This window comes from Scyliorhinus torazame, chromosome 4 (genome assembly GCF_047496885.1).
Source record: "Scyliorhinus torazame isolate Kashiwa2021f chromosome 4, sScyTor2.1, whole genome shotgun sequence".
NCBI classification, from domain to species: domain Eukaryota; kingdom Metazoa; phylum Chordata; class Chondrichthyes; order Carcharhiniformes; family Scyliorhinidae; genus Scyliorhinus; species Scyliorhinus torazame.
The window spans coordinates 111,139,977-111,163,727 of NC_092710.1; the positions used below are offsets into that span (position 1 = coordinate 111,139,977).

The following is a 23,751-nucleotide window of genomic DNA, read 5'->3' on the forward strand; positions in this document are numbered from 1 at the left end:
ACAAAGCATTTACAACACAGAAGTCGGCCAATTCGGCCTAACAGACCCCATGGCATACAAAACTTCACAGGACTATTATGATCAAGTGAATGAACTACAGGGTCATAAGCAACTATGCCAGTGCACCAATCAAAAGGGAACTTCCCTTCCTGCAGCACAAAATAAAGAAATGCCAACAATGCAGGAAATCAGGGACAAAATCTGAGGGGAAGAGGATGGGTAAGGGGGGGGGCTGAACAAGGAATGACAGGAAAAGGGACGAGTGTGGATTGGCAAGGAGGGCACAGGAGGAGAGACTGGCAAGGGGGGGGGACAGGAGGAGAGACTGGCAATGAGGGGGCAGGAGAGACTGGTAAGGGGGGGGCGGGAGGAGAGACTGGCAAGGGGGACGGGAGGAGAGACTGGCAAGGGGGAGAGGGAGGAGAGACCGGCAAGGGGGGGGGGGCGGAAGGGGAGACCAGCAAGGGGGAAGGAAGGGAGGAGAGACTGGCAAGGAGGTGGGGCGGGAGGAGAGACTAGCAAGGGGGGGGGGGAAGAGGCTGGCAAGGGGGGGGGGCAGAAGAGATTGGCAAAGGGAGGCAGGAGAGACCGGCAAGTGTGTGGGCGGGAGGAGAGACTGGCAAGGGGGGCAGGAGGAGAGATGCTGGGGATGGCAGGGGATTGGCAAGCTGAGGGTGGCAGGGGGACTTGGAATATGGGGGTAGCAGAGGTACTGGCAAGTTGGGGTGCCAAGGGGACTGGCAAACTAGGGGTGACAGGAGGACTGGCACTCTGGGGGTGAGACTGGCAAGTTGGGTGGCAGGGGGACTGGCAAGCTGGGGGTGGCAAGAGGACTGGCAAGTTGGGGGTGGCAGGGGGACTGGCAAGCTGGGGGTGGCAGGGAGACTGGCAAGCTGGGGGTGGCAGGGAGACTGGCAAGCTGGGGGTGGCGGGGGACTGGCAAGCTGGGGGTGGCAGGGGGACTGGCAAGCTGGGGGTGGCAGGGGGACTGGCAAGTTGGGGTGGCAGGGGGACTGGCAAGTTGGGGTGGCAGGGGGACTGGCAAGTTGGGGTGGCAGGGGGACTGGCAAGTTGGGGTGGCAGGGGGACTGGCAAGTTGGGGTGGCAGGGGGACTGGCAAGTTGGGGTGGCAGGGGGACTGGCAAGTTGGGGTGGCAGGGGGACTGGCAAGTTGGGGTGGCAGGGGGACTGGCAAAGTTGGGGTGGCAGGGGTACTGGCAAGCTGGGGTGGCAGGGGTACTGGCAAGCTGGGGTGGCAGGGGTACTGGCAAGTTGGGGTGGCAGGGGGACTGGCAAGTTGGGGTGGCAGGGGAACTGGCAAGTTGGGGTGGCAGGGGGACTGGCAGGTTGGGGTGGCAGGGGGTCTGGCAAGCTGGGGTGGCAGGGGGACTGGCAAGCTGGGGTGGCGGGGGACTGGCAAGTTGGGGTGGCAGGGGGACTGGCAGGTTGGGGTGGCAGGGGGACTGGCAGGTTGGGGTGGCAGGGGGACTGGCAGGTTGGGGTGGCAGGGGGACTGGCAAGCTGGGGGTGGCAGGGGGACTGGCAAGCTGGGGGTGGCAGGGGGACTGGCAAGTTGGGGTGGCAGGGGGACTGGCAAGTTGGGGTGGCAGGGGGACTGGCAAGTTGGGGTGGCAGGGGGACTGGCAAGTTGGGGTGGCAGGGGGACTGGCAAGTTGGGGTGGCAGGGGGACTGGCAAGTTGGGGTGGCAGGGAGACTGGCAAGCTGGGGGTGGCAGGGGGACTGGCAAGCTGGGGGTGGCAGGGGGACTGGCAAGCTGGGGTGGCAGGGGGACTGGCAAGTTGGGGTGGCAGGGGGACTGGCAAGTTGGGGATGGTGACAACAGGCAGGGGATGGGCACAGAGTTAGACAGGAGGCAGAGACGAGTAATGGGGGGGGGGGGGGCGGGGGTGAACCCTCTTCCCCCTCACCCTCTGATGTGGGATAGTTCCCAGGTTGCAGACCGGCCTCTGGACATCCCGGGTGTCTGGCCTGGGACAGGGCGGTGTGTGAGGCCCACAATCCCGGGGCCAGCCTGGGCCGCGGCGTCTCCCCCTGCGGCCCTGCTACTCACCCGCTCGGCCTGGCAGCGGCGAAAGGCTCCACCCCGGCCGGAGGCTGGAATCGCTCACTCGGCCACTCACTCAGAGCCGGGCCGGCATCAACAGGGCCCCGTCACCGCCTCACAGCCCCTCCCCCACCCGCGCAACGAGCGCGCGCGCGCCCATGCCAACCCCGAGCGTGCGCGGCGTCACCGCCAACCCCGAGCGTGCGCGGCGTCACCGCCAACCCCGAGCGTGCGCGGCGTCACCGCCAACCCCGAGCGTGCGCGGCGTCACCGCCAACCCCGAGCGTGCGCGGCGTCACCGCCAACCCCGAGCGTGCGCGGCGTCACCGCCAACCCCGAGCGTGCGCGGCGTCACCGCCAACCCCGAGCGTGCGCGGCGTCACCGCCAACCCCGAGCGTGCGCGGCGTCACCGCCAACCCCGAGCGTGCGCGGCGTCACCGCCAACCCCGAGCGTGCGCGGCGTCACCGCCAATCCCGAGCGTGCGCGGCGTCACCCCGCCGGCCCCCCCGAGCTGGAGGTCGGCTGGAGTGGGGAAGATGGCGGCCGGGCAGGAAGAGGAGGATGATTACATGTCGGACACTTTTGTCAATTTGCAGTAAGAGTTCAGCTCGGGGGATTGAGCCGATCCGGAGAGGGGCTGGTGATATTGAACAGAAAGAGGCCCATCCAGCCAGAGTGTTTAATCTCCATTTAGCAAACAGTCCTCATCACCTGCTACCCTCTGGTCCCATGTCTCTTCATTCCATCAACTCTTCAATCAGCCCTCCCTTTGCCAGCTCCTCCAGTCTGATCTTAAACCTTGACATAGTTTCTACCTCTGTCAGTAATCCTGAAATTCAATTCCAAAACTCTCTGCGTGAAGAAGTTTGCCTTGGTTTTAAATACTACAGTTTAACTAGTATTTCTGGCCTAACAGCTTTTGCAAACTGCTTCTAACTACACAATGCCGGCTGCAATTGCAGATTAAGGCAATGAAGAATTTGTTTATGTTACTTTATTTTAACAACTTCTCACATAACAGAACTTAGGATAAATACTGTAATGTTAGTTCCTAAAATAATTTGTAGAAAGAACTTGCACTAATATGTCTTATACTTTCCATAATATGATGTGGAGATGCCGGCGTTGGACTGGGGTGAGCACAGTAAGAAGTCTTACAACACCAGGTTAAAGTCCAACAGGTTTGTTTCGATGTCACTAGCTTTTGGAGCGCAGCTCCTTCCTCACATGGATAGATGGGTATATAATATGTCACATCAGTTAATTACTTTTGATATGTAGTCACTCTAGTTTTGAAAGTGAATGTAATAAGCCTTGTTTATGCACAGCAAGCTCCCATAAACAGCAACCAGGTGGATGACCAGTTAAACTGTTTTGTAGATGTTGAATTTTGTCCATAGCATTGGGAGTGTTCCCTGTTTATTCTTTGAACAATGCCACTTGACAAAGTAGTATTTTTTCCTGGATGTGGGTAAGGCTGCTATTTATTGCTTGTCATTAGTTGTAAATTAAGATGGACGACCTCTATTGGCGGCTCAGCAATTACATAGCCATAACGCCCAGAGAATAAATCACTGCTTGGCTTGATCTGGAGATTTGTGTCCAATTCTTGGATATCACACTTCAGAAAAGTTATCAAGGCCTTGGAGAAGTGCCAAGGAGATTTACTAAGATGGTTAGCAATGAAAAACATCAGTATGATGAGGTAGAACAGAGACAGTTATGGGAGATTCAGTTGAGGTGTCCAGGAGAATCTGTTTCTGCTTGTAGGATGGTTCACGATTGGGAGTCGATGATTTAAGATAATTGGTAAAAGAAGCAAAGGAGAAATGAGGTATTATTTTAGCCAGTGAATTATTGTGATCTGGAATACACAACCTGAAAGGTTGGTGGAAACAGATTTGGTAGTAACTTCCAAAAGGGTTAAATACTTTTAAGGAGAATCATTTGAAGGCCCTTGGAGAAAGCACTGGGGAGTTGGGCTCATTCAAAGAACAATTCAACACAGGAACAGACCCTTTGGCCCTCCAAGCCTGTACCGATCATGATACCAACCTTTGCCAAGACCCTCAGCACTTCCTTGTGCCATATCACTCTATACCCATCTATCCATGTGTTTGTCAAGATGCCTTTTGATCGGTGTTAATGATCTGCTTCCACAACCTCCCCTGGCAACGCGTTCCAGGCACTCAAAGGGTTTTGGCAAAGGTTGGTATCATGACAGGTACAGGCTTGGAGGGCCGAAGGGCCTGTTCCAGTGTTGAATTGCTCTTTGAATGAACCCAACTCCCCAGTGCTTTCTCCAAGGGCCTTCAAATGTTTATCCTTAAAAGTATTTAACCCTTTTGGAAGTTACTACCAAATCTGTTTCCACCAACCTTTCAGGTTGTGTATTCCAGATCACAATAATTCACTGGCTAAAATAATATCTCGTGTCTCCTTTGCTTATTTTACCAATTATCTTAAGTCAGTGACTCCCAATCATGAACCATCCTACAAGCAGAAACAAATTCTCCTGGACACCTCAACTGAATCTCCCATAACTGTCTCTGTTCTACCTCATCATACTGATGTTTTTCATTGTTAACCATCTGCTTAAAAAAACTGTCTCGCACATCTCCTCTAAACTTTGCCCATGGATCTTAAACCTATGCCCCCTGGTGACTGACCCCTCCACCTTGGGAAAGAGTGCCTGTCTATCCATGCCCCTCATAATCTTGTAGACCTCTATCAGGTCACCCCTCAACCTCGGTCTTTCTAATGAAAACAGTCCGAGTCTATTCAGCTCCTCCACATAGCTAACATCCTCCAGACCAGGCAACATCCTGGTAAACCTCCACTGTACCCCCTCCAAAGCCTTCACATCCTTCTGGTAGTGTGGCGACCTTTCAATGAGCTGGTACAGATGCAATGAACCGAATAGTTTCCCACTGTGCTCCATGATTCCGTAGGCCAAATTTCATCCCTAGTCTGTGTTGAGTTTGGTCACAGCCAGTATGATAGTACAGGTGCTTCAGTTGTTCTATGCCCATGCGTTAAGGAGGGGAAAGTTTCCTGGGCCTTCTGCTCTCAATCACTGTCATGAGAATCCCTATAGTACAGAAAGAGGCCATTCAGCCATTGGGTCTACACTGGCCTTTTGAAAGCCCAATTCCCTGCTCTGTAACTTCACCCTGAGGGACAATTTAGTATGTCCAATCGACCTAACCTGCACATGTTTGGACTGTGGGAGGAAACCAAAGCACCTGGAAGAAACCCACGGCAACACCAACTGGAAGTACACGCATTTGGATATGTACATTCTGGTTAAATAGCAACCTGCATATGCACACAAAGGAGCTTTCTTCAGGGAACTGTTCGAGAGTCACTGACTGTTCAGAAACTGTCCCAGCAAGGGAGAGTTAATGCATTTGAGAGAAATCTGGTCATGATAATTAACGCTAATGCCATTCTTTTCCACCCAGGCAAGATGTTAAACCAGGATTGGCAATGGTCAGAAGAGTGAAAGAAGAAATCCTGAAGAAAGATCGTGCACTGGAAATGATCCAGGAAAACAAGCAGAAGAGCAAAAAGGAAGAAGAGAAGGAGAGACGTGAGACCATGTTACAGAGCTCATTAGGGAGTGACAACAAAGGATTTGCATTGCTTCAGAAAATGGGGTATAAAGAAGGCCGTGGTCTTGGCAAAAGTGGTATGTTTCCAGTCATCTTAAATTGTCTTTGAATTGTTCTCCGAGAGATGTATTGTTGCTCTGTTTACTTGCTATAAATATGGTGGTTAATAAGGTCGCCTTTCCTAATCCTAATTATGAGTATGCTTTCAGAGTCGCCAGGTATCTCTCGATACCGACACAAGGTTCAACCTGAATACCGATCAAAGAGCCAATACACCAGTTAGTTAGTTCAAAGTCAATACTACTTTATTTACACACAGTATGATTTACTCATGCACAATAACACTACAGGCTAAACTATATCTATCACTAACACCTATACTTAACTTCGGGTGCCCATTTAGGTCAGAGGAACAATGGCCGTTGTTTGTATCTGAGGCTGTTGGGTTCGAAGAGGTAACAGGAGTACAGTTAAGGTCGTCAGTCTGGTAGCGAGCATTGAACTTGAACTTACTTGCTTCTGGTGGTGCTGGTGGAAGAGTCTCTCCGCTTGAGAGCCAAATCCAAGAGACTGAACCTTTGGCGGGGGGTTTCTTCTTATACTTGGAGGGGCTTTGTGCGCTTTTAGGCGGGCCTTAAACTTGGTACCAATTAATTGGGCAGCTTCTTGATCATTGTCATCCATCTAAGCCAATAAAGGGGCGGGTGCCATGATGGCTGGGAGTGTCCTAACTGGCCGTTGGCCTTGCTTTGTTTGTGTCTTTTGGTTGAGGTAGTGGCGTCGGAATGTCTGAGACAGTATTGGCTACCTGAGCATTAGTCCTTTGTTCCAGGAGATGGGCCATCAATATGTAAATCGACCCAGAGTTTCGATTCCGTCTGCAAACTGCCTTCCAAATACACATTCAGGCTCTGTGCCTCCTTGTTGCTTTGTATTGACCATTTTTCTCTACAGGCTCTGCGAGTGTCCATTTTATACACTGGAAGTGGCCATCCCAGATGGCTACAGTATGTTCTCAGAGCACTGTTTTAATCAAAATTGTCCCTTCGAGTGAAGTTACAGAGCTGGGAATTGGGCCCTAGTGCAGACCCGATGGCTGAATGGCCTCTTTCTGTTTTAATCAAAGAATTTACATACTTTATTGTGAATTGTAATGATAAAACCCTGGCGATTATAAATGCCAACCAAAATAACCAAATTTCAAGTGATGCAGGTTTCAAGCTGTGCCATTGTTTCACGTGAATCACAACAGCTTGCATTTTTATACATATAATAAAATGGTGCAAGGTGCTTCGTAAGAGTATAATCAGACTAAATGTAATACCGTGCAGCATTACAGCAGCACGGTAGCACACGTGGCTAGCACTGTTGCTTCACAGCGCCAGGGTCCCAGGTTCGTTTCCCCGCTGGGTCACTGTCTGTGCAGAATCTGCACGTTGTCCCCGTGTCTGTGTGGATTTCCTCCGGGTGCTTTGGTTTCCTCCCACAGTCCAAAGACATGCAGATTAGGTGGATTGACCATGCTAAATTGCCCTTCATGTCCAAAAAGGTTAGGAGGGGTTATCGGGTTATGGGGATAGGGTGGAAGTGAGGGCTTAAGTGGGTCGGTGCAGACTCGGGCCAATTGGCCTCCGTCTGCACTGTATGTTCTATATTCTATTAGTTGAGACCAGTGACCAGAAGCTTATAGAAACATCTGAAAGGAGGAAAGAGAGGTTGAGAGTCAGAGATTTCAGGAGGAGTTTCCAGAATTTAGGGTAAGTTACTAGGTAGCTGGAGGCATGGCCACCATTGGTGGGGCAGTGAACATTGGAAGTGTACAGAGGCCAGCATTGGAGGGGGCCAGGAATCTTAGGAGGGTTGTAGATCTCTCTGAAGGAGGAGACAAAGGGCAAAGTAGATACCAAATAACTGGGGAGGTACAAGTGAGAGACAGTGGCGCAAGGCTAGGCCAGCTGGATTGGGGATCTGCAAAGCCTCAATTTTAAGTGTTCAACGTATTGAACTAAATAAACCCACACGCCAAATTCACAGATGGTGGAAAAAAACAACACAGCTCCTTTAACCAGTAACACAACATGGTCAGGTTTACTCATCTAGGGCGGCACGGTGGCGCAGTGGGTAGCACTGCTGCTTCACACACTGAGGACCTGGGTTCGATCTCGGCCCTGGGTCACTGTCCGCGTGGAGTTTGCACATTCTCCTCGTGCCTGCGTGGGTTTCACCCCCACAACCCAAAGATGTGCAGGTTTGGTGGATTGGCCACGTAAAATTGCCCCTTGATTGGAACAAAATAATTGGGCACTAAAAAATTTTTTATTTTGTTTTTAAAGTGTACTCACCTAGCGCACCAAGGGGGACACAGTGACCTTACTCTCATGTATGTTAGCCATTTTAGTTGCTGTGATATGAAGAGTCTAAAGCTCTTGTTCCTTTTCACCAAACACCATTTATTTCACTTCCACAGCCTCTGCACAAAACTCTTAACAACACACCACCTGACAGAGGCCACTTGAAGCCCCTTTACATATCAGTGTCAATTAATGGATACTTAACATAAATGAGACAACTAATTGCAATGTCTCTTAACCCATTACTTAACAGTCTCCCCTTCCTTAGAGAAAAAGAAATAATTAGGTGAAAACAAAATTTCAAGAAACTCAAAAACACACACATGGTTTCCCCCCTTTTTTTTTGTTTGGACGAGAAAGAAAAAAAACCCAGTCACACAAACAAGCGCCCTTCATTAACAATATCCAGAAGTTTCTGTGAACTCACCCCTCTTTTCGTAAAACAGTTGATAGCTCTGTTGCTCTTTTTAGCCTTAGTTTTATTAGCTCTGATTATGTCACCTTTGCTCACGAGTCGCCAGGTATCTTTCTGATACCGCCACGTGGTTCAAGCTCGAGTTATGATTAATAAGTCAGCACACCGCTTAGTAAGATTGAAATCAACGGTCATTTATTATGTACAACAATAAATGCTTACACAATAATCCTACTGTCTATATCGAAATCTACCACTACTGGCCAATACTTAACTTTAGGAAGGGCCCACCAGGTCATAGAAACGAATGGCTTATCGAATCTGGCCCGCGGGATTCAAAAGGCCGATACGGGTCGATGGCTAGGAGTCTCTATCGGGTAACGATCGCTGGAGTCAAACTTACAGTTTCTGGTCGATGTTCTTGCGAAGGTGACGAGCAGGAGAAGAAGGGAGAGAGAGAGAGATCTGAACTTGGCCCCTCAATTTATAGGGTCATGGGGCTTCCCGCCTCTCGGGGCGGCCCTTGACCCCGAGTCCCAAGTGATTGGACTTGTTCCCAATCACTGGGTTCGATATGCTCCAATAATGGGGCGATTCCTTGATCGGGGGGTGGTCGTTTACCTGTCTTTGTTTCGGCCACTGCAGGCGCCGACAGGTCTGGCCCGGCATTCAATTGCTAATATGTTGCAATTGTTCCCGGGGATAGCTGATTAAACTGCAGATGTCTGGGTTGATGTGCTGCTAATAGTCTTGAGTATCGATCTGGGCCGACTTCCCCAGAGCCGAATACGCTATTCTGTCTGCAGCTGTCCATTTGTGTCCTGTTGGCTGCTTTTCCCATCAGCCTTTTCGGTTAGCCATTTTAAATCGGGTTTTGGCCAAATTAATCGGGAATCAGCCATTTTAGGTGGCTACAGCTCCTGTCGGCCCATTTAATTTTTGTTATTTCCCCTCTGTCCAACATCTGCTTCAAACTTGCGATGTCTATCCGTAACCTCTTTTCATTGACACTTTTTGTAGAGTGCACATTTTCCCACAGGGATTTATTGTCAATGTGACAGTTAATTGGTATATTACCCAAATCCCCTAATCCCAAAATTTCTGTCAATATCATACTTATATAAAAGGCCATATCCACCGCCTCTACAAAGCTTAACGTCTCAGCAGCCAAAGTGCTTTTTACCACTCTCCTTATTTTCTTTGTTTCCCACACAAGCGGGCAACATTTACCATTGTTCCCCAAAAGGAAAATGATAAAACCTCCTGCGCTTGAAACCCCATCACATAAATTTGCGTAGGACGCATCACTATAAACTATGAGTTTCAAGTGCCTATGGTCACCTAAAACCGGGAACTTCAAAACACACTCCTGCATTTTTAGTTTGGCCAACGCTTTATTTGCTCTTATTATGTCTTCCACTTTGGGATCATTCATTTTTGTCCTCAACTCTAAGTCATCAAAACTCACGTCCGGTCTAGTCTGTCTACTTAACCAGTTCAGTTGCCCAATTAAACTTCGCAGTTGCTCTTTTTCTATCTTTGAAACCATTGCGTCTTTTTGTGAAACTTGGCCACGAATAATTGCTATTGGGCTGATGCTTTCCAAATAAGATTGCTATCGTAAAGTTGCCCCTAACTTAGTCTGTCCAATTTCCAGTCCAATATATTTAAATGCACCGGAAGCTTGACTTCCAACCCTGAATTCTTTCCTCAAACCAGAGATTACAATAGCTTCAAAATCACTAGTCCCACCCCACAAAAAATCATCGACATGCATCATAAAAATGCCAGAAAGATTTCCTTTATAGTGCCAGTAAAACATTGCAGGATCTACTTTCAACTGGCAACAGCCTAACTTTAACAAAACTGACCTTACCGAAAAATACCAGACTCTAGATGCATCATTTAATCCATATACACATTTGTTCAACTTCCAGAGTGCCCCTTCTGTGTTAGCTGCTTCTTTAGGAGGACAGAGAAAAATGTCTCTCTGGAGCTGATGCCCCTGCAAAAAGACAGCTTTTATATCTATAGATTTGCATTCCCATGCCTTTGTGGCTAATAGAGCCAAGAAGTCCTTTAAAATAACCTTTCCTGCTGTAGGTGAATCTACCCTTAAATCCTGATCTTCTAAGTTTTCTTCAAATCCCCTTGCCACAAGCCTGGCCTTTGCCTTATAAGTTCCATCCGGAAGAACCTTTTCCGTGCAAATCCATCTGTGGGATAGAGCTCTTTGTCCCCGATCCGTTACTTCCGTGTATACCCCAAATTCACTCCAACTATGCAATTCTTGCCGTTTAGCTTCTTTAATAACTTTTTCATCTAATTTATTTGATGCCACCAAAATCCCACGTGCATGTGGGCTTCTACTCCTATTAGTATTCGTAGTCTTACTCATGTTCCGAGATCTTGACAAACTACGTCCCCTCTCCCGCGTGGTATCTCGTTCTGTACTGCTACTGCTTGATCTTTCCCTTCTGCTGTGGGATGTCCTTTCAATAGTTCTCGACCTTTTCCTACGGACCTGTTCACTATCCGATGTACTATCTGAACTAGCACTGCGTTTCTGTGCCCTCCATTTTTGAACTTAGTTTTCCCAATTCATTGTCTTGCCTCCTTCCCCTGAATGCTGTACATTCAACCAATGTTTATACTTTCCAGTGGCCTTCCCTGCTCTACTAATAACAGTTGCATCCTTCCATTGACTAGACCCTTCAGGCAAGTATGTCATTTTTGTACGAACTTTTGGCAGTTGCCCTTTCGGAAAAATAGCCTGTTCTAATTCACGAGAAGTGTTGTGTTCCTCCACAGAAACCCTGTCTATATCAGTTAATTGGTCCTCATAGTTCTGTAACACATGCGTACCAGATGACTCTGGTTCCTCGTCATGTCTGTCTGCTCTGTCTAAATTTGAAAATTTGTAATCTGTACCCATTATCCTTGATGAATGTACCCTAACAGTTTGATTACCAATTTGCAAAATAATTGTTTTGCCATCTATGCCTATGATCTTCCCTGGGCCTTTCCATTCATTAGAATTGTCTCTCTTATAGTATACCATGTCTCCTTGCTCAGAAACGGCATCTGATGGCCGTACGTTATGTCTTAAAGCTCTGCGAATTCTTTCAGAGACTTCTTCCAAAAAAGCTTTTCTACTGCTATATAATGCATTTAAATGTTCAGCAAAACCAGAGCTAATTGTAGTCCCCTCCCAAGCTGGAGGCTGGTCATCCAAAATGGACGGAATTTTAGGATTTCTACCAAACACTAATTGATAAGGACTATAGCCCCCAACCATCTGCAATGAATTCTTTGCATGTACCGCCCATGCTAAAGCTGAATTTAGCCTGCAATTTGGTCGATCTGCCAAACTTTTCCGAAGCATGTCATCGATAACAGCAGGATTTCTTTCACAGACACCATTAGTAAATGGGCTTTCTTCAGCCGTATTCATAACTCTGATATTCATGTTTTCACACACATCCCTAAACTCACCATTAGCAAATTCTCCCCCATTGTCTGTAAGGAATTTTGCTGGTGGACCCATTCCTGTCCCTATCCATTTTTCCACGATTTGATCCAGAATTACTATCTTTTCTGTACTTCGTACAATCGTTGATTGACTAAATCCGGTTGCTAAATCTACAAAATGCAAAATAAATATATTATTTACTTTATCCCAGATCTTAAGGTCCATGGCCACAATGTTGTTAAAATCCCTGGCCTAAGGTAGGGTTACTATCGGTCGTGCTGGTGTCCTTCTGTACTTCCTACAAACTTCACAGCGGTCACTAACCCGTTCTATCAGTTTAGTATAGTCGTCATCCCTTACCCCTGCATCCTTTAATACATTTTTCGGCCTCCGAGGAGATGGATGTGCAAATTGCTTGTGCAGTTTTAATACCACAAGCTTTTTATCAGCTAAAGTCCCATTTTCAACTGCCATTAACACATCCTTAACCACTCTACTTGAAAAATTATTTGTCAGTAATGGAATACAATAGTAAATTGTAAGTCCACCGTCTTTCCAAAAACTGTTGCCTTATCCTGTTCCATATCCAGTTTCATGTGTGGTTTCTTCATCGCCGGTCTGCTCATAAGCAAAGGGATCTCACTTGATACAACATCCGTGCTAATGAAATGATTCACTCCGGCAATATTGCAAGGGATCACCACTCTTTTCAGCGACATCAGAGTATTATCATCCCCAAACCTGAAACTTGTGGAACTTTCAAATTCCTTAACCTTGTTACGATTTTCAGCATTCAAAGAGTCCAGGTAACATTTTAACCAGTACTCACTGAGCTGCTCTGTCACTGCAACCGGTTCAATGGCGAATGCTGGGCTGGAAATCTTAGGGGTCGCCCTGGGAGTGCTGGGTTGTCTGGGGGCTATCCTGACCTGCGCCCTGCCCATGTGGAGAGTGACCGCTTTCGTCGGAAACAACATCGTGGTGACGCAGATCATTTGGGAAGGTCTCTGGATGAACTGCATCATTCAGAGCACCCGGCAGTTGCAATGTAAGGTGTACGACTCCCTGTTAGCCCTCTCCCAAGATCTGCAGGCTTCCAGAGCTCTGACCGTTATTGCCATCGTGGTGGGGATTCGGGGCATCCTGGTCTCCATCATGGGCGCCAAGTGCACCAACTGCGTGGAGGACGAAGCGACCAAAGCCAAGATTATGATTGTGTCCGGGATAACTTTCATTCTTTCCGGATTGATGACCCTGATTCCAGTGTCCTGGTCAGCAAACACCATCATCAGGGATTTCTACAACCCGCTGGTGACGGACGCCCAGAGGAGGGAACTTGGAGCCTCTTTGTACATCGGCTGGGGAACCTCGGGTCTGCTGCTCCTCGGAGGGGCTCTGCTCTGCTGTTCTGCCCTCCCAAAGACGAGAAGTACGTGCCTTCCAGAATGGCTTACTCTGCGGCCAGGTCCACAGGTCCGACTGGGTACGATAGGAAGGACTATGTGTGATGGGGAATGGGCCAGCTGTTAGCTCGCCCTCCAGGGACTCAGCAGCTTCCCTGAACCTTTAAGGAGTCATCATCGCTTTGTGGTGAATCCTATCTCAAGATTTTATTGTCTTTTTAAAAAAATCAGATGTTGCTTTCTTTCAACTTAACTTAATTGTTAAACTCGAGAAGTAATGTGGTGGATATGCGTGCGTGTATATAACGGTCTGGTACATTTCACGAATTTAGCAGGCTAATAGGGTTTGATTGTGACTTACATTTGTGCCGATTCTCTTGTGGGTTTCGCTCTCATCTTGATGTGCCGCCGCCTCTGCTCTCGTGAATCCGGGATCATGTCAATGTCCCGGGTTCTGTGACTGACACGGGGCGGCACCAATGAAAAAGTAACATTGCTGGAAATACACATGTCCGGACAGGTCAACATGGCAACAGCGTAAGAACTTGTGGAATAGTCGCCAGTGTAACGCTGTGCTGTTGACGACCAGAATGTGCAGTTTGTCTTTATTAATGAGTAACGGGAGGAGATGGGAGGGTGGGGGGTGGGGGGGGGGGGAGCAAGAATCGTTTCGTTTGAAATATTTTCACGCTTGTAAAATGCCTGTTAATGAATAAACTTTACAGAAACTCACAAAAAAAAAACATTTTAACCAGTCAATTCCACACACAGTAGATGTGCAGCCACTGTCCAATACAGCACAGTTGAAGGATTCTGCAACCAACACCCTCATTACCGGCGTAAAACTGCTTGTCAATAGGACAATTCCTTCTTTCTGGTCACTATCTTTTTCCTCTTCTGACTCTTCCGTGTCATGTGTCGCTTCAAACACTCGGGTATCATAACGAGTTGGACAGTTGAAAGCATAATGGTATTGAGAGTCACATCGAAAGCATCGATTTATCATGCCCCGTGCATTTCTGGGGTTCATCTTCCTATTGTAGATTCTAACTGGGTTTCTGTCTTCATAATTTCCTTGTCTCGGTCTCCGTCTGTAGTCTTGAGCCCTGTTCGTCGCCATACGATTTTGCCATCCTGTTACTAGTGTATCTTCCATATTCTGCCTTATTGCAGGCTGACCTATTTGGGTCGTCAGAGCCATCGGAATCGCATGTTTCCCCAGAAACTTTGTAAAGCTTTTGTCATCTGTTCGAATAAGGTATCCTTATCAGTAAACTGAACTCCTGTCAAAACCAGGAGCCTATCCATGTTGCTCACTCTAGCAGTCAAGGAATTTAAAGGCCAACACAGACTGGAAATTCCAGATTGCCTTTTATATAGTCTGCCAAATTCCATTATATAGTCTTCCATGGAGATATCCTCCATTTTCCGGAACTTATCAAAATCCGACCATGCGTCATACGCACTTAACAAGTCATCTTTCTTGTAAATCTTATCTATATATTGGTCGTACGATTCCCTTTCAGAAAATAAGGGAGGATAGTCATAACCAGCCATCTTTATCCTCTGTTCAGCCATATATCCCTTTTTTTTTCTTTTCTCACTCACTGCTTGGTTTGATCGGGAAAAGTTGTATCTTTCAACCCTTCACATTTACACAGCAATCATCCTCTGCAGCACGGGGCAGCATGGTAACATTGTAGATAGCACAATTGCTTCACAGCTCCAGGGTCCCAGGTTCGATTCCGGCTTGGGTCACTGTCTGTGCGGAGTCTGCACATCCTCCCCGTGTGTGCGTGGGTTTCCTCCGGGTGCTCCGGTTTCCTCCCACAGTCCAAAGATGTGCAGGTTAGGTGGATTGGCCATGAACAATTGCCCTTAGTGTCCAAAATTGCCCTTAGTGTTGGGTTGGGTTACTGGGGATAGGGTGGAGGTGTTGACCTTGGGTAGGCTGCTCTTTCCAAGAGCCGGTGCAGACTCGATGGGCCGAATGGCCTCCTTCTGCACTGTAAATTCTATGTAAAATGCTACCAATTGTTAGCCGTTTTAGTTGCTGTGATATGAAGTCTAAAGTTTTTGTTCCTTTTCACCAAACACCATTTATTTCACTTCCACAGCCTCTGCACAAAACTCTTAACGACACACCACCTGACAGAGGCCACCTGAAGCCCCTTTACATATCAGTGTCAATTAATGGATACTTAACATAAATGAGACAACTAATTGCAATGTCTCTTAACCCATTACTTAACAATGTAGAAGTTTCTTCTACACTGCACGTGTAAACAGCTTGATCGGTTTTCAAATAATTTAGGAACAGGAGGAGGCCATTCTGCCCATTCTGTCTTCATGGATAATCTGTAAACTCATTTATCCATTTAGGCTTTATACCTCTTAATGCACTGGCCGGACAAACGTCTATTAATCTAAGTTTTGAAATGTTTAATTCATCCCCCGCTAGCCTCAATGGCATTTTGGGAGAGAGAGTTTAGATTTCCAGCACCCTTGGTGTAGCAGTGTTTCCTGAATGGCCCAGCTCAAATATCAAGGTGTTGTCCCCTTGTTTTATCACCAAGAAGATAGTGTCTCTCTATCTACCCTATCAAACCATTTAAACATCTTCAACTCCTCAAATAGATCACCTTTAATCTACTACATTCAAGACAATACTTTTATAGTCACTTTTACTGAGTTAAAATACAATTCAATTCTCAAAGTACCACAGTAGGATTTAGCCTCATTTATATGGATTATTATTCCACCAATATAACAAGTTGACAGGTCAGTCTTCAGTCCAGAAATGGTTGTGACATTGATGTAAACAAAGGTGCAAAAAAGAGAACAGCCCAACTTTTCAGGTTACTTGAAACTGAATTTGAATTCTCAAAGTGCTGGGAGGTGATTTGAACTCATTAACATGAAGCCCAGTCAGTAAACACTACCACTCAATCAGGTAAAATGTGAAGTTAGATCTGATGCCAATTGAAGGGTAATTAGACCGTATCAAAGAGCTGGCTTTGAAAGCAGACCAAGGCAGGCCAGCAGCATGGTTCAATTCCTGGACCAGCCTCCCCGAACAGGCGCCGGAATGTGGCGACTAGGGGTTTTTCACAGTAACTTCATTTGAAGCCTACTTGTGACAATAAGCGATTTTCATTTCATTTCATCACTATCTGCAATGTAAACAAAGGTGCAAAAAAGAGAACAGCCCAACTTTTCAGGTTACTTGAAACTGAATTTGAATTCTCAAAGTGCTGGGAGGTGATTTGAACTCATTAACATGAAGCCCAGTCAGTAAACACTACCACTCAATCAGGTAAAATGTGAAGTTAGATCTGATGCCAATTGAAGGGTAATTAGACCGTATCAAAGAGCTGGCTTTGAAAGCAGACCAAGGCAGGCCAGCAGCACGGTTCAATTCCCGGACCAGCCTCCCCGAACAGGCGCCGGAATGTGGCGACTAGGGGTTTTTCACAGTAACTTCATTTGAAGCCTACTTGTGACAATAAGCGATTTTCTTTTCATTTCATTTCATTTCAAGGATTTAAAGATGGCAAGGGTGAATATGACAAATGGAGTTACAAATTTTCTTTGATTGGTTTGCCAATCATGTCCTCACAGAATAGATGTTGCTGAGTCATTGGCCCTGAAATAGCAAGAAAAATAACATTGGGTTCATGATACAGTCATTAGTATGTAAAAAAAATCTCAACAAATTGTGGCGAGGAGGCGGTGTACTGTAAGTTCTGATTCCTCACAAGTTGCTGAACATTAATGGAAAAAATGAACACCACTGTGTGCCTCCTCATTGTGTAACATGGATTTTCTCTGTTCATAACCATAATCTTGAAAATTTCTGAAAAAGGGACATGCTGTCGAAGCTTTTCATCTTGCAGCCATCAGGACAGCTACACAAAATAATCAATTTATCTTGCAAATTGTCCTGCTGAGTGCAAGACAAAAAGCTTTGAAAAGCAAAACCTAACCTCACTCACTGCAATCATTTAGTAAGAATTCATATTTTAACAGCTTTATTTATGGTCCCCTCACGTCACTCAACAGCTGAGACCATTTTGCATTTATGAAGTATCTTTACTGTTTTTACATACAAAAATCCGACAAAGGGACACCGCAATGCTTTCTTAGTTCAGTAGTTCTGGTCCTCTGTCAGTGTGCTGTTTAAAAGCAAGATGCACACATTTGAACCACTTGTCCCATCGTGTCTGTGTTGATGCTTTGAAAGAACTAACCAATTAGTTTAATTTCCCTGCTTTCCCCAGAGCCTGTTTGCGTTTCCCTTCAATTCACTTTTGGAAGTTACTATTGAGTCTGCTTCCACTGCCCTTTCAAGCAGCTCATTCCAGATCATTACAACTCCCCACATTAATAAAACCCGTCTCATTTCCCCAGTGACTCGTTTGCCAATTACCTTACTCTGGTTACTAACCGCTTTGCCATTGAAAAGAGTTTCTTATTTACTCTATCAAAATCCCTCAGAACCGTGAACACCTTCTTCTGGAAAAAGCAAAAACACTGCAGATGCTGGAAATCAGAGAGAGAAAATGCAGGAAACACTCAGCAGGAAAGGCAGGAAAATACAACACTCCAAACATTAACTCACTTGTTCTCTCCACAGGTGCTGTTTGACTTGCTGACAGTTTGCAACTTTTTCTGTCTTTGTTCCCATTATTGAAAGTTCTATCTTTATAATCTTGTTATGTAGACTTGCATAGAAGCTCAAACCGGGCTGGGGGCTCGCAATATTTGGGGTGGCAGAGGAGCCGGGAGTGCAGGAGGCGAAAGAGGCCGGAATTCTGGCCTTTGCGACCCTGGTAGCCCGGCAAAGGATTCTTCTTCAGTGGAAGGATGCGAGGCCCCCAAGCGTGGAATCCTGGATCAACGATATGGCGGGGTTTATTAAATTGGAGAGGGTGAAATTCGCCTTGAGAGGGTCGGTACAAGGGTTCTTTAGGCGGTGGCAACCGTTCTTAGACTTCCTAGCAGAACGATAGATATTGGTCAATGGCAGCAGCAGCCCCGGGAGGGGGTTACTTTATTATTGTTTTTGTTATTTACACTGAAGGGTCTGAGGGGGTGTATATACCTGTTGTGTTAAGCCGAGGTGTTAACGTTAATTTATTATTTATGTACAGGGGGGGTATGGGGAGTTGCTTTTCTAGATTGTGTTTTGTACTTAACCCTGTTGGGTTCTTTTTTTCATTTTGTAATTGATATTTTATGAAAACCTTTAATAAAATTAAAAAAAAAAAAGACTTGCATAGAAGCTTACAGGTCATTCATCCCAACAGTCCTGTATTCATGCTCCAGGTTAGCTTCCCCCAATCCCTCTTACTGTCAGCATATCCCATTTCTTTCTCCCTCAAGTACTTAAACTAGTTTCCCCATAAACACATCTCTGCTATTCATCTCAACCATTTTATATGATACCGAATTCCACATTCCCACTAGCAGGTTAAAGAAGTTTGTCTTGATTTTCTTTTTCTTGCAGGATTTACTGGCGACTATCTCGTATTTAGTCTTGATCTCACCCACAAGTTAGGGAGGTGGTGGCATCATGGTAATTTCACTGGACTAGTAATCCAGAGACCCAGGTAAATGTTCGGGACCTGGGTTCAAATCTCTGATGGAATTTAAATTCAATTCATAAAATCTAAAAAAACTAGTCTCAATAATAGTGACCATGAAACTATTGTCAATTGCTGTAAAAACACATCTGGTTCACAAAGGTCCTCCAGGGAAGGAAATCCACCGTCCCCACCTGGTCTTCATGTTACTACACAGCAATGTGGTTGATCCTTAACTGCTGAATTGAACTGCCCACTGATTTAGCCTAGCAAGCCACTCAGTTCAAGGAGAATTAGGGATGGGCAACAAATGCTGGTCCACTTCCCATGAAAGAATATACTTTAAGTTATGTAATGCATGTGTAAATTAAGAGGACATGACTCCGCTGCAGAGAGTTCATATGGTAGTTTAACTTGAGCTTCGGATGAGAACTGTCATGTGATTAAATTCTCTTATGTGCATTCTTTACTTTTGCAGGAAATGGAATTGTTGAACCTATACCACTACAGATTAAGACAGGTAAGTTGATCACAGCTCACCGTGATGCTTCAGAAGGACCTCCACTCTCTTATTTCAATAGATCTGGTCCTCAGTCAGTGTTACTGTGCATTTTGATAGCAAGATTGTCATGTTGGAGGCTTTTGGATGCTATACCTACCCCCAATCTACATATGGTACAGATGGATTAAAGGGCATCCTTTGTAATGTCAGTGAGTTACAGAGTAAAGAGAATGAGTTCAAAGCAAATTACTGTGGATGCTGGAATCTGAAACCAAAGAGAAAATGCTGGAAAATCTCAGCAGATCTGGCAGCATCTATAGGGAAAGAAAAGAGCTAACGTTTCGAGTCCAGGTGACCCTTTGTCAAAGCAGAATTAGTTGTTGGGTGTTGGCTAGGGAATGCATTGAATGAGCAAGAAGTGAGTTCCACAGAAATTGAGTTTCATGAAAATGATCTATCAAGGCAGAAGGGAGAAAGGGGCTTTATGAAATTTGAGACAGTGATGAGGGAGAGATTGGGGCGCTATATAGATTGTTTAGAAGTGCCCTTTCTGGGTTAATTGTGGCATAATCCCATCCCAGATGTTTTTGGTATCTCCTATGCTTTGAAGCCAGGAATGACCATCCCCTTCGTGGTTTGGTTTACTACTCCAGCCAGATTTGAGCAATGCATTTGTAGTTCTAGCACACACATGGAGAAAGAGCAGGCTGCTGGCTACGTGGCCAGGTGCAGAGGTGAATTAATGCGAGCAGCTCAGAGACAGTGAATCGGGAGACAGCCTTGATGGAGCCAAGCCCCTGGGAGTCAAGGCTGAGCAACTATGTGGCAGTTGCAGTAATGGGTCATGAGCGGAGTGAGGGCAGGTATCCCTATTTCTAGCAGGACCTTGTGGTACAGGTCTGGCAGACGCAGCAGATTGACACTGGTAAGGTTTATTTGATAAGCATCTTCTTTGGGTCCCTGTTTCTGTCGATCCCTTGAACCATACCAGCATTAGGAGGAGAGAGGGAACTAGGACTGATCATCCGGAAGTAAGTATACAGGAGGCAGGCTGTGATCATGGGCAGCTGCAGAGATCAGGAACAAAGCAGTTTTGTGTTGTTGGGCCAGATTGTTAGGTGTTAACTGTATAATAATTGTGTTCAATTATAGACGGATAATGGCTATTAACTAAATATTGTATCCGTATAAATAGACACAGACTGTGGTTGTTGAGTTAGACGGTGCCTGCAAATAAATATTTGAAAAGGTGCACAGATATACCCCAATAATACACGGCATCCTGTTTTCTAAAGGGTAGCAATATTGCTGACAATTTCTTTGCGATGTATGTAATTGACTGACGTGGCAAGTTGTCGATTAAGTAGATGTTTTATCATTGCAGGGCGTGGTGGAATTGGTCATGATGCTGCCGAGAAACGGAAAGCTGAGGAAACGACAGAACGTCGCAAACGAATGTCTCAAGTCAAAAAGCGAGCAGAGGAATTTGCCCTTAATGAATATAGGTAGAGGAGACGGCTGTCTGAATCTTTTATACTTCATGAAATCTCGATTTTGTAGACCATGAAAATTAAGCTAAAGAGAAGTGTTCAGTTTGTGAAATGCAATAATTTATTTTAAAGCATGAGTAATGTAAAGTCAATAAGATTTTTATCAATTTCTTCCATTATAAATTACTTTGTACACATTTATAATGACAACTTGTCACGATAATTACAGCCATCTCGGCAGTAGGGTCACTGCTGTACCACCAGGATTGTGTGTACAGGACACAAGTTCGAAATTTGCAGATGATTCAAAACTTGGAAGTATTGTGAATTGTGAGGATAATAGTAATCGAGTTCTGAAGGAAAGACAGGCTGGTGAAATGGGCAGGCAAGTGGCAGATGGAATTTAATGCAGGGAAGTATGAGATGATTAATTTTGGTAGGAAGGAGGAGGAGAGGCAATGTAAAATAAAGGGTATAATTCTAAAGGGGCTGCAGGGGCAGAGGAACCTAGGGGTATTTGTGCATTAATCATTGAAGGTGGCACACAGGTTGAGAAAGTGGTTCAAAAGAAATATGGAATCCTGGGCTTTATAAATAGAGGTTTGGAATACAAAAGCAAATGTCTTAAGATGAATCTTCTGGTTTGGTCTCAATTCTGAGCACTAAAAAGTGATGTGAACTCTTTTGAGAGAAGAGGCTGCCTTAGGATTCCCCGATTTTTATCACTTCACCATTGATAGCCATACTTTCCAGCCATACTTACTAGCCATCGATGATGAGCTCAACGCATTCTATGCCTGCTTTGAGCAAGAGGTCAGCGAGAGCGCACCCTCCATCCTGGAAGCCGCGGATGAACTTGTATCCAAGGTCACCATTGCAAATGTCAGAGCATCCTTCTCGAAGGTCAACCCACTGAAAGCCACTGGCACGGATGGGGTACCTGGACGAGCACTCGGGTCTTGCGCGGATTGCTGGTGGGGGTATTCGCAGACATCTTCAACCTCTCTTTACAACAATCTGAGGTCCCTATCTGCTTCAAGAAGACGACCATCATCCCTGTACCGAAGAAAAGCTGAGTAGCGTGCCTTAATGACTAACATCCAGTGGCTCTGACATCCACCATCATGAAGTGCTTCGAAAAGTTAGTGGCATGAATCAACTCAAGCCTCCCGGATTGCCTTAATCCACTACAGTTCGCCTACCGCTGCAACAGGTCCACAGGAAGGATCCCAGAAGACTGGAAAGTGGCTAATGTAACACTGCTGTTTAAGAAGGGAGGGAGGCAGAAGACGGGAAATTATAGGCTGGTTAGCCTGACTTCGGTCATTGGTAAGATTTTAGAGTCTGTTATTAAAGATGAGATCGCAAAGTACTTGGAAGTGCATGGTAAAACAGGACTGAGTCAGCAAGGCTTTGTCAAAGGGAGGACGTGTCTGATAAATCTGTTAGAGTTCTTTTGAGGAGTTAACAGGAAGTTAGACAAAGGCGAACCAGTGGAAGTGATTTATTTAGATTTCCAGAAGGCCTTTGACAAGGTGCCACATAGGAGACTGTTAAATACGTTAAAAACCCATGGTGTTAAGGATAAAATCCTGGCATGGATAGGGGATTGGCTGACTGGCAGAAGGCAGAGAGTGGGGATAAAGAGGTCTTCTTCAGGATGGCAGCCAGTGACTAGTGGTGTGCCTCAGGGGTCTGTGCTGGGACCACTACTTTTCACAATATACATGAATGATCTGGAAGAAGGAACTGAAGGCACTGTTGCTAAGTTTGCAGATTATACAAAGATCTGCAGAGGGACAGGTAGTATTGAGGAAGCAAGGGGGCTGCAGAAGGATTTGGACAAGCTAGGAGAGTGGGCAATGAAGTGGCAAATGAAATACAATGTGGAAAAGTGTGGGGTTATGCACTTTGGAAGGAGGAATTTAGGCATAGACTATTTTCTAAATGGGGAAATGCTTAGGAAATCAGAAGCACAAAGGAACTTGGGAGTCCTTGTTCAGGATTCTCTTAAGGTTGATGTGCAGGTTCAGTCGGCAGTTAAGGCAAATGCAATGTTAGCATTCATGTCAAGAGGGCTAGAATACAGGACCAGGGATGTACTTCTGAGGCTGTACAAGACTCTGGTCAGACCCCATTGGAGTATTGTGAGCAGTTTTGGGCCCCTATCTAAGGAAGGATGTCCTGGCCTTGGAACCTCCAGAGGAGGTTCACAGGAATGATCCCTGGAATGACGAACTTGTCATATGAGGAACGGTTGAGGATTCTGGGTCTGTACTCTTTGGAGTTTAGAAGGATGAGGGGGGATCTTATTGAAGCTTACAGGATACTGCGAGGCCTGGATAGAGTGGACGTGGAGAGGTTGTTTCCACTTGTAGGAAAAACTAGAACCAGAGGACACCATCTCAGACTAAAGGGATGATCCTTTAAAACTGAGATGAGGAAGAATTTCTTCAGCCAGAGGGTGGTGAATCTGTGGAACTCTTGCCGCAGAAGGCTGTGGAGGCCAAATCATTGTGTGTCTTTAAGACAGAGTTAGATTGGTTCTTGATTAATAAGGGGATCAGGGGTTATGGGGAGAAGGCAGGAGAATAGGGATGAGAAAATATCAGCCATGATTGAATGGCGGAGCAGACTCGATGGGCCGAGTGGCCTAATTCTGCTACTGTCTTATGGTCTAATGCAAGAAACAACACTTTTCACTGTATACTAATACATGTGACAATAAATCAAATCAAATTCAGTCGTCCAGGCCCTGAGATCTAGAATTCCACCCTTAAAACTCTCTTCACCTCTCTCCTCTTTTAAATCGTTTATTAAAATCTACCCCATGAAGCAAACATTTTGTCAC

General features: G+C 46.0%; 2 protein-coding genes and 1 pseudogene across 3 annotated transcripts in view; 2 read left to right on the forward strand and 1 right to left on the reverse strand.

Moving 5' to 3' along the window:
• The window catches only part of heatr5b (HEAT repeat containing 5B), a 128,057-nt gene extending 125,818 nt beyond the window's left edge, over positions 1-2,239 (reverse strand). The window contains exon 1 of the mRNA XM_072498484.1: positions 2,073-2,239. The gene's annotated coding sequence lies outside the window, so the exon portion shown is untranslated. The remainder of the gene's footprint in view (positions 1-2,072) is intronic.
• A 261-nt stretch (positions 2,240-2,500) lies between these two features.
• The window catches only part of gpatch11 (G patch domain containing 11), a 28,969-nt gene continuing 7,718 nt past the window's right edge, over positions 2,501-23,751 (forward strand). The window contains exons 1-4 of one of the 2 annotated variants that reach the window (XM_072498486.1): positions 2,501-2,663; positions 5,533-5,759; positions 19,387-19,428; positions 20,795-20,915. In XM_072498486.1, the coding sequence (XP_072354587.1) occupies positions 2,605-2,663; positions 5,533-5,759; positions 19,387-19,428; positions 20,795-20,915 (449 nt within the window). In that variant the 5' untranslated portion in view covers positions 2,501-2,604. Of the gene's footprint in view, positions 2,664-3,092; positions 3,250-5,532; positions 5,760-19,386; positions 19,429-20,794; positions 20,916-23,751 lie in introns of those variants that run through there. The other variant, XM_072498485.1, reaches the window with a different exon arrangement.
• Positions 12,726-13,850, forward strand: LOC140410417 (claudin-4-like; annotated as a pseudogene).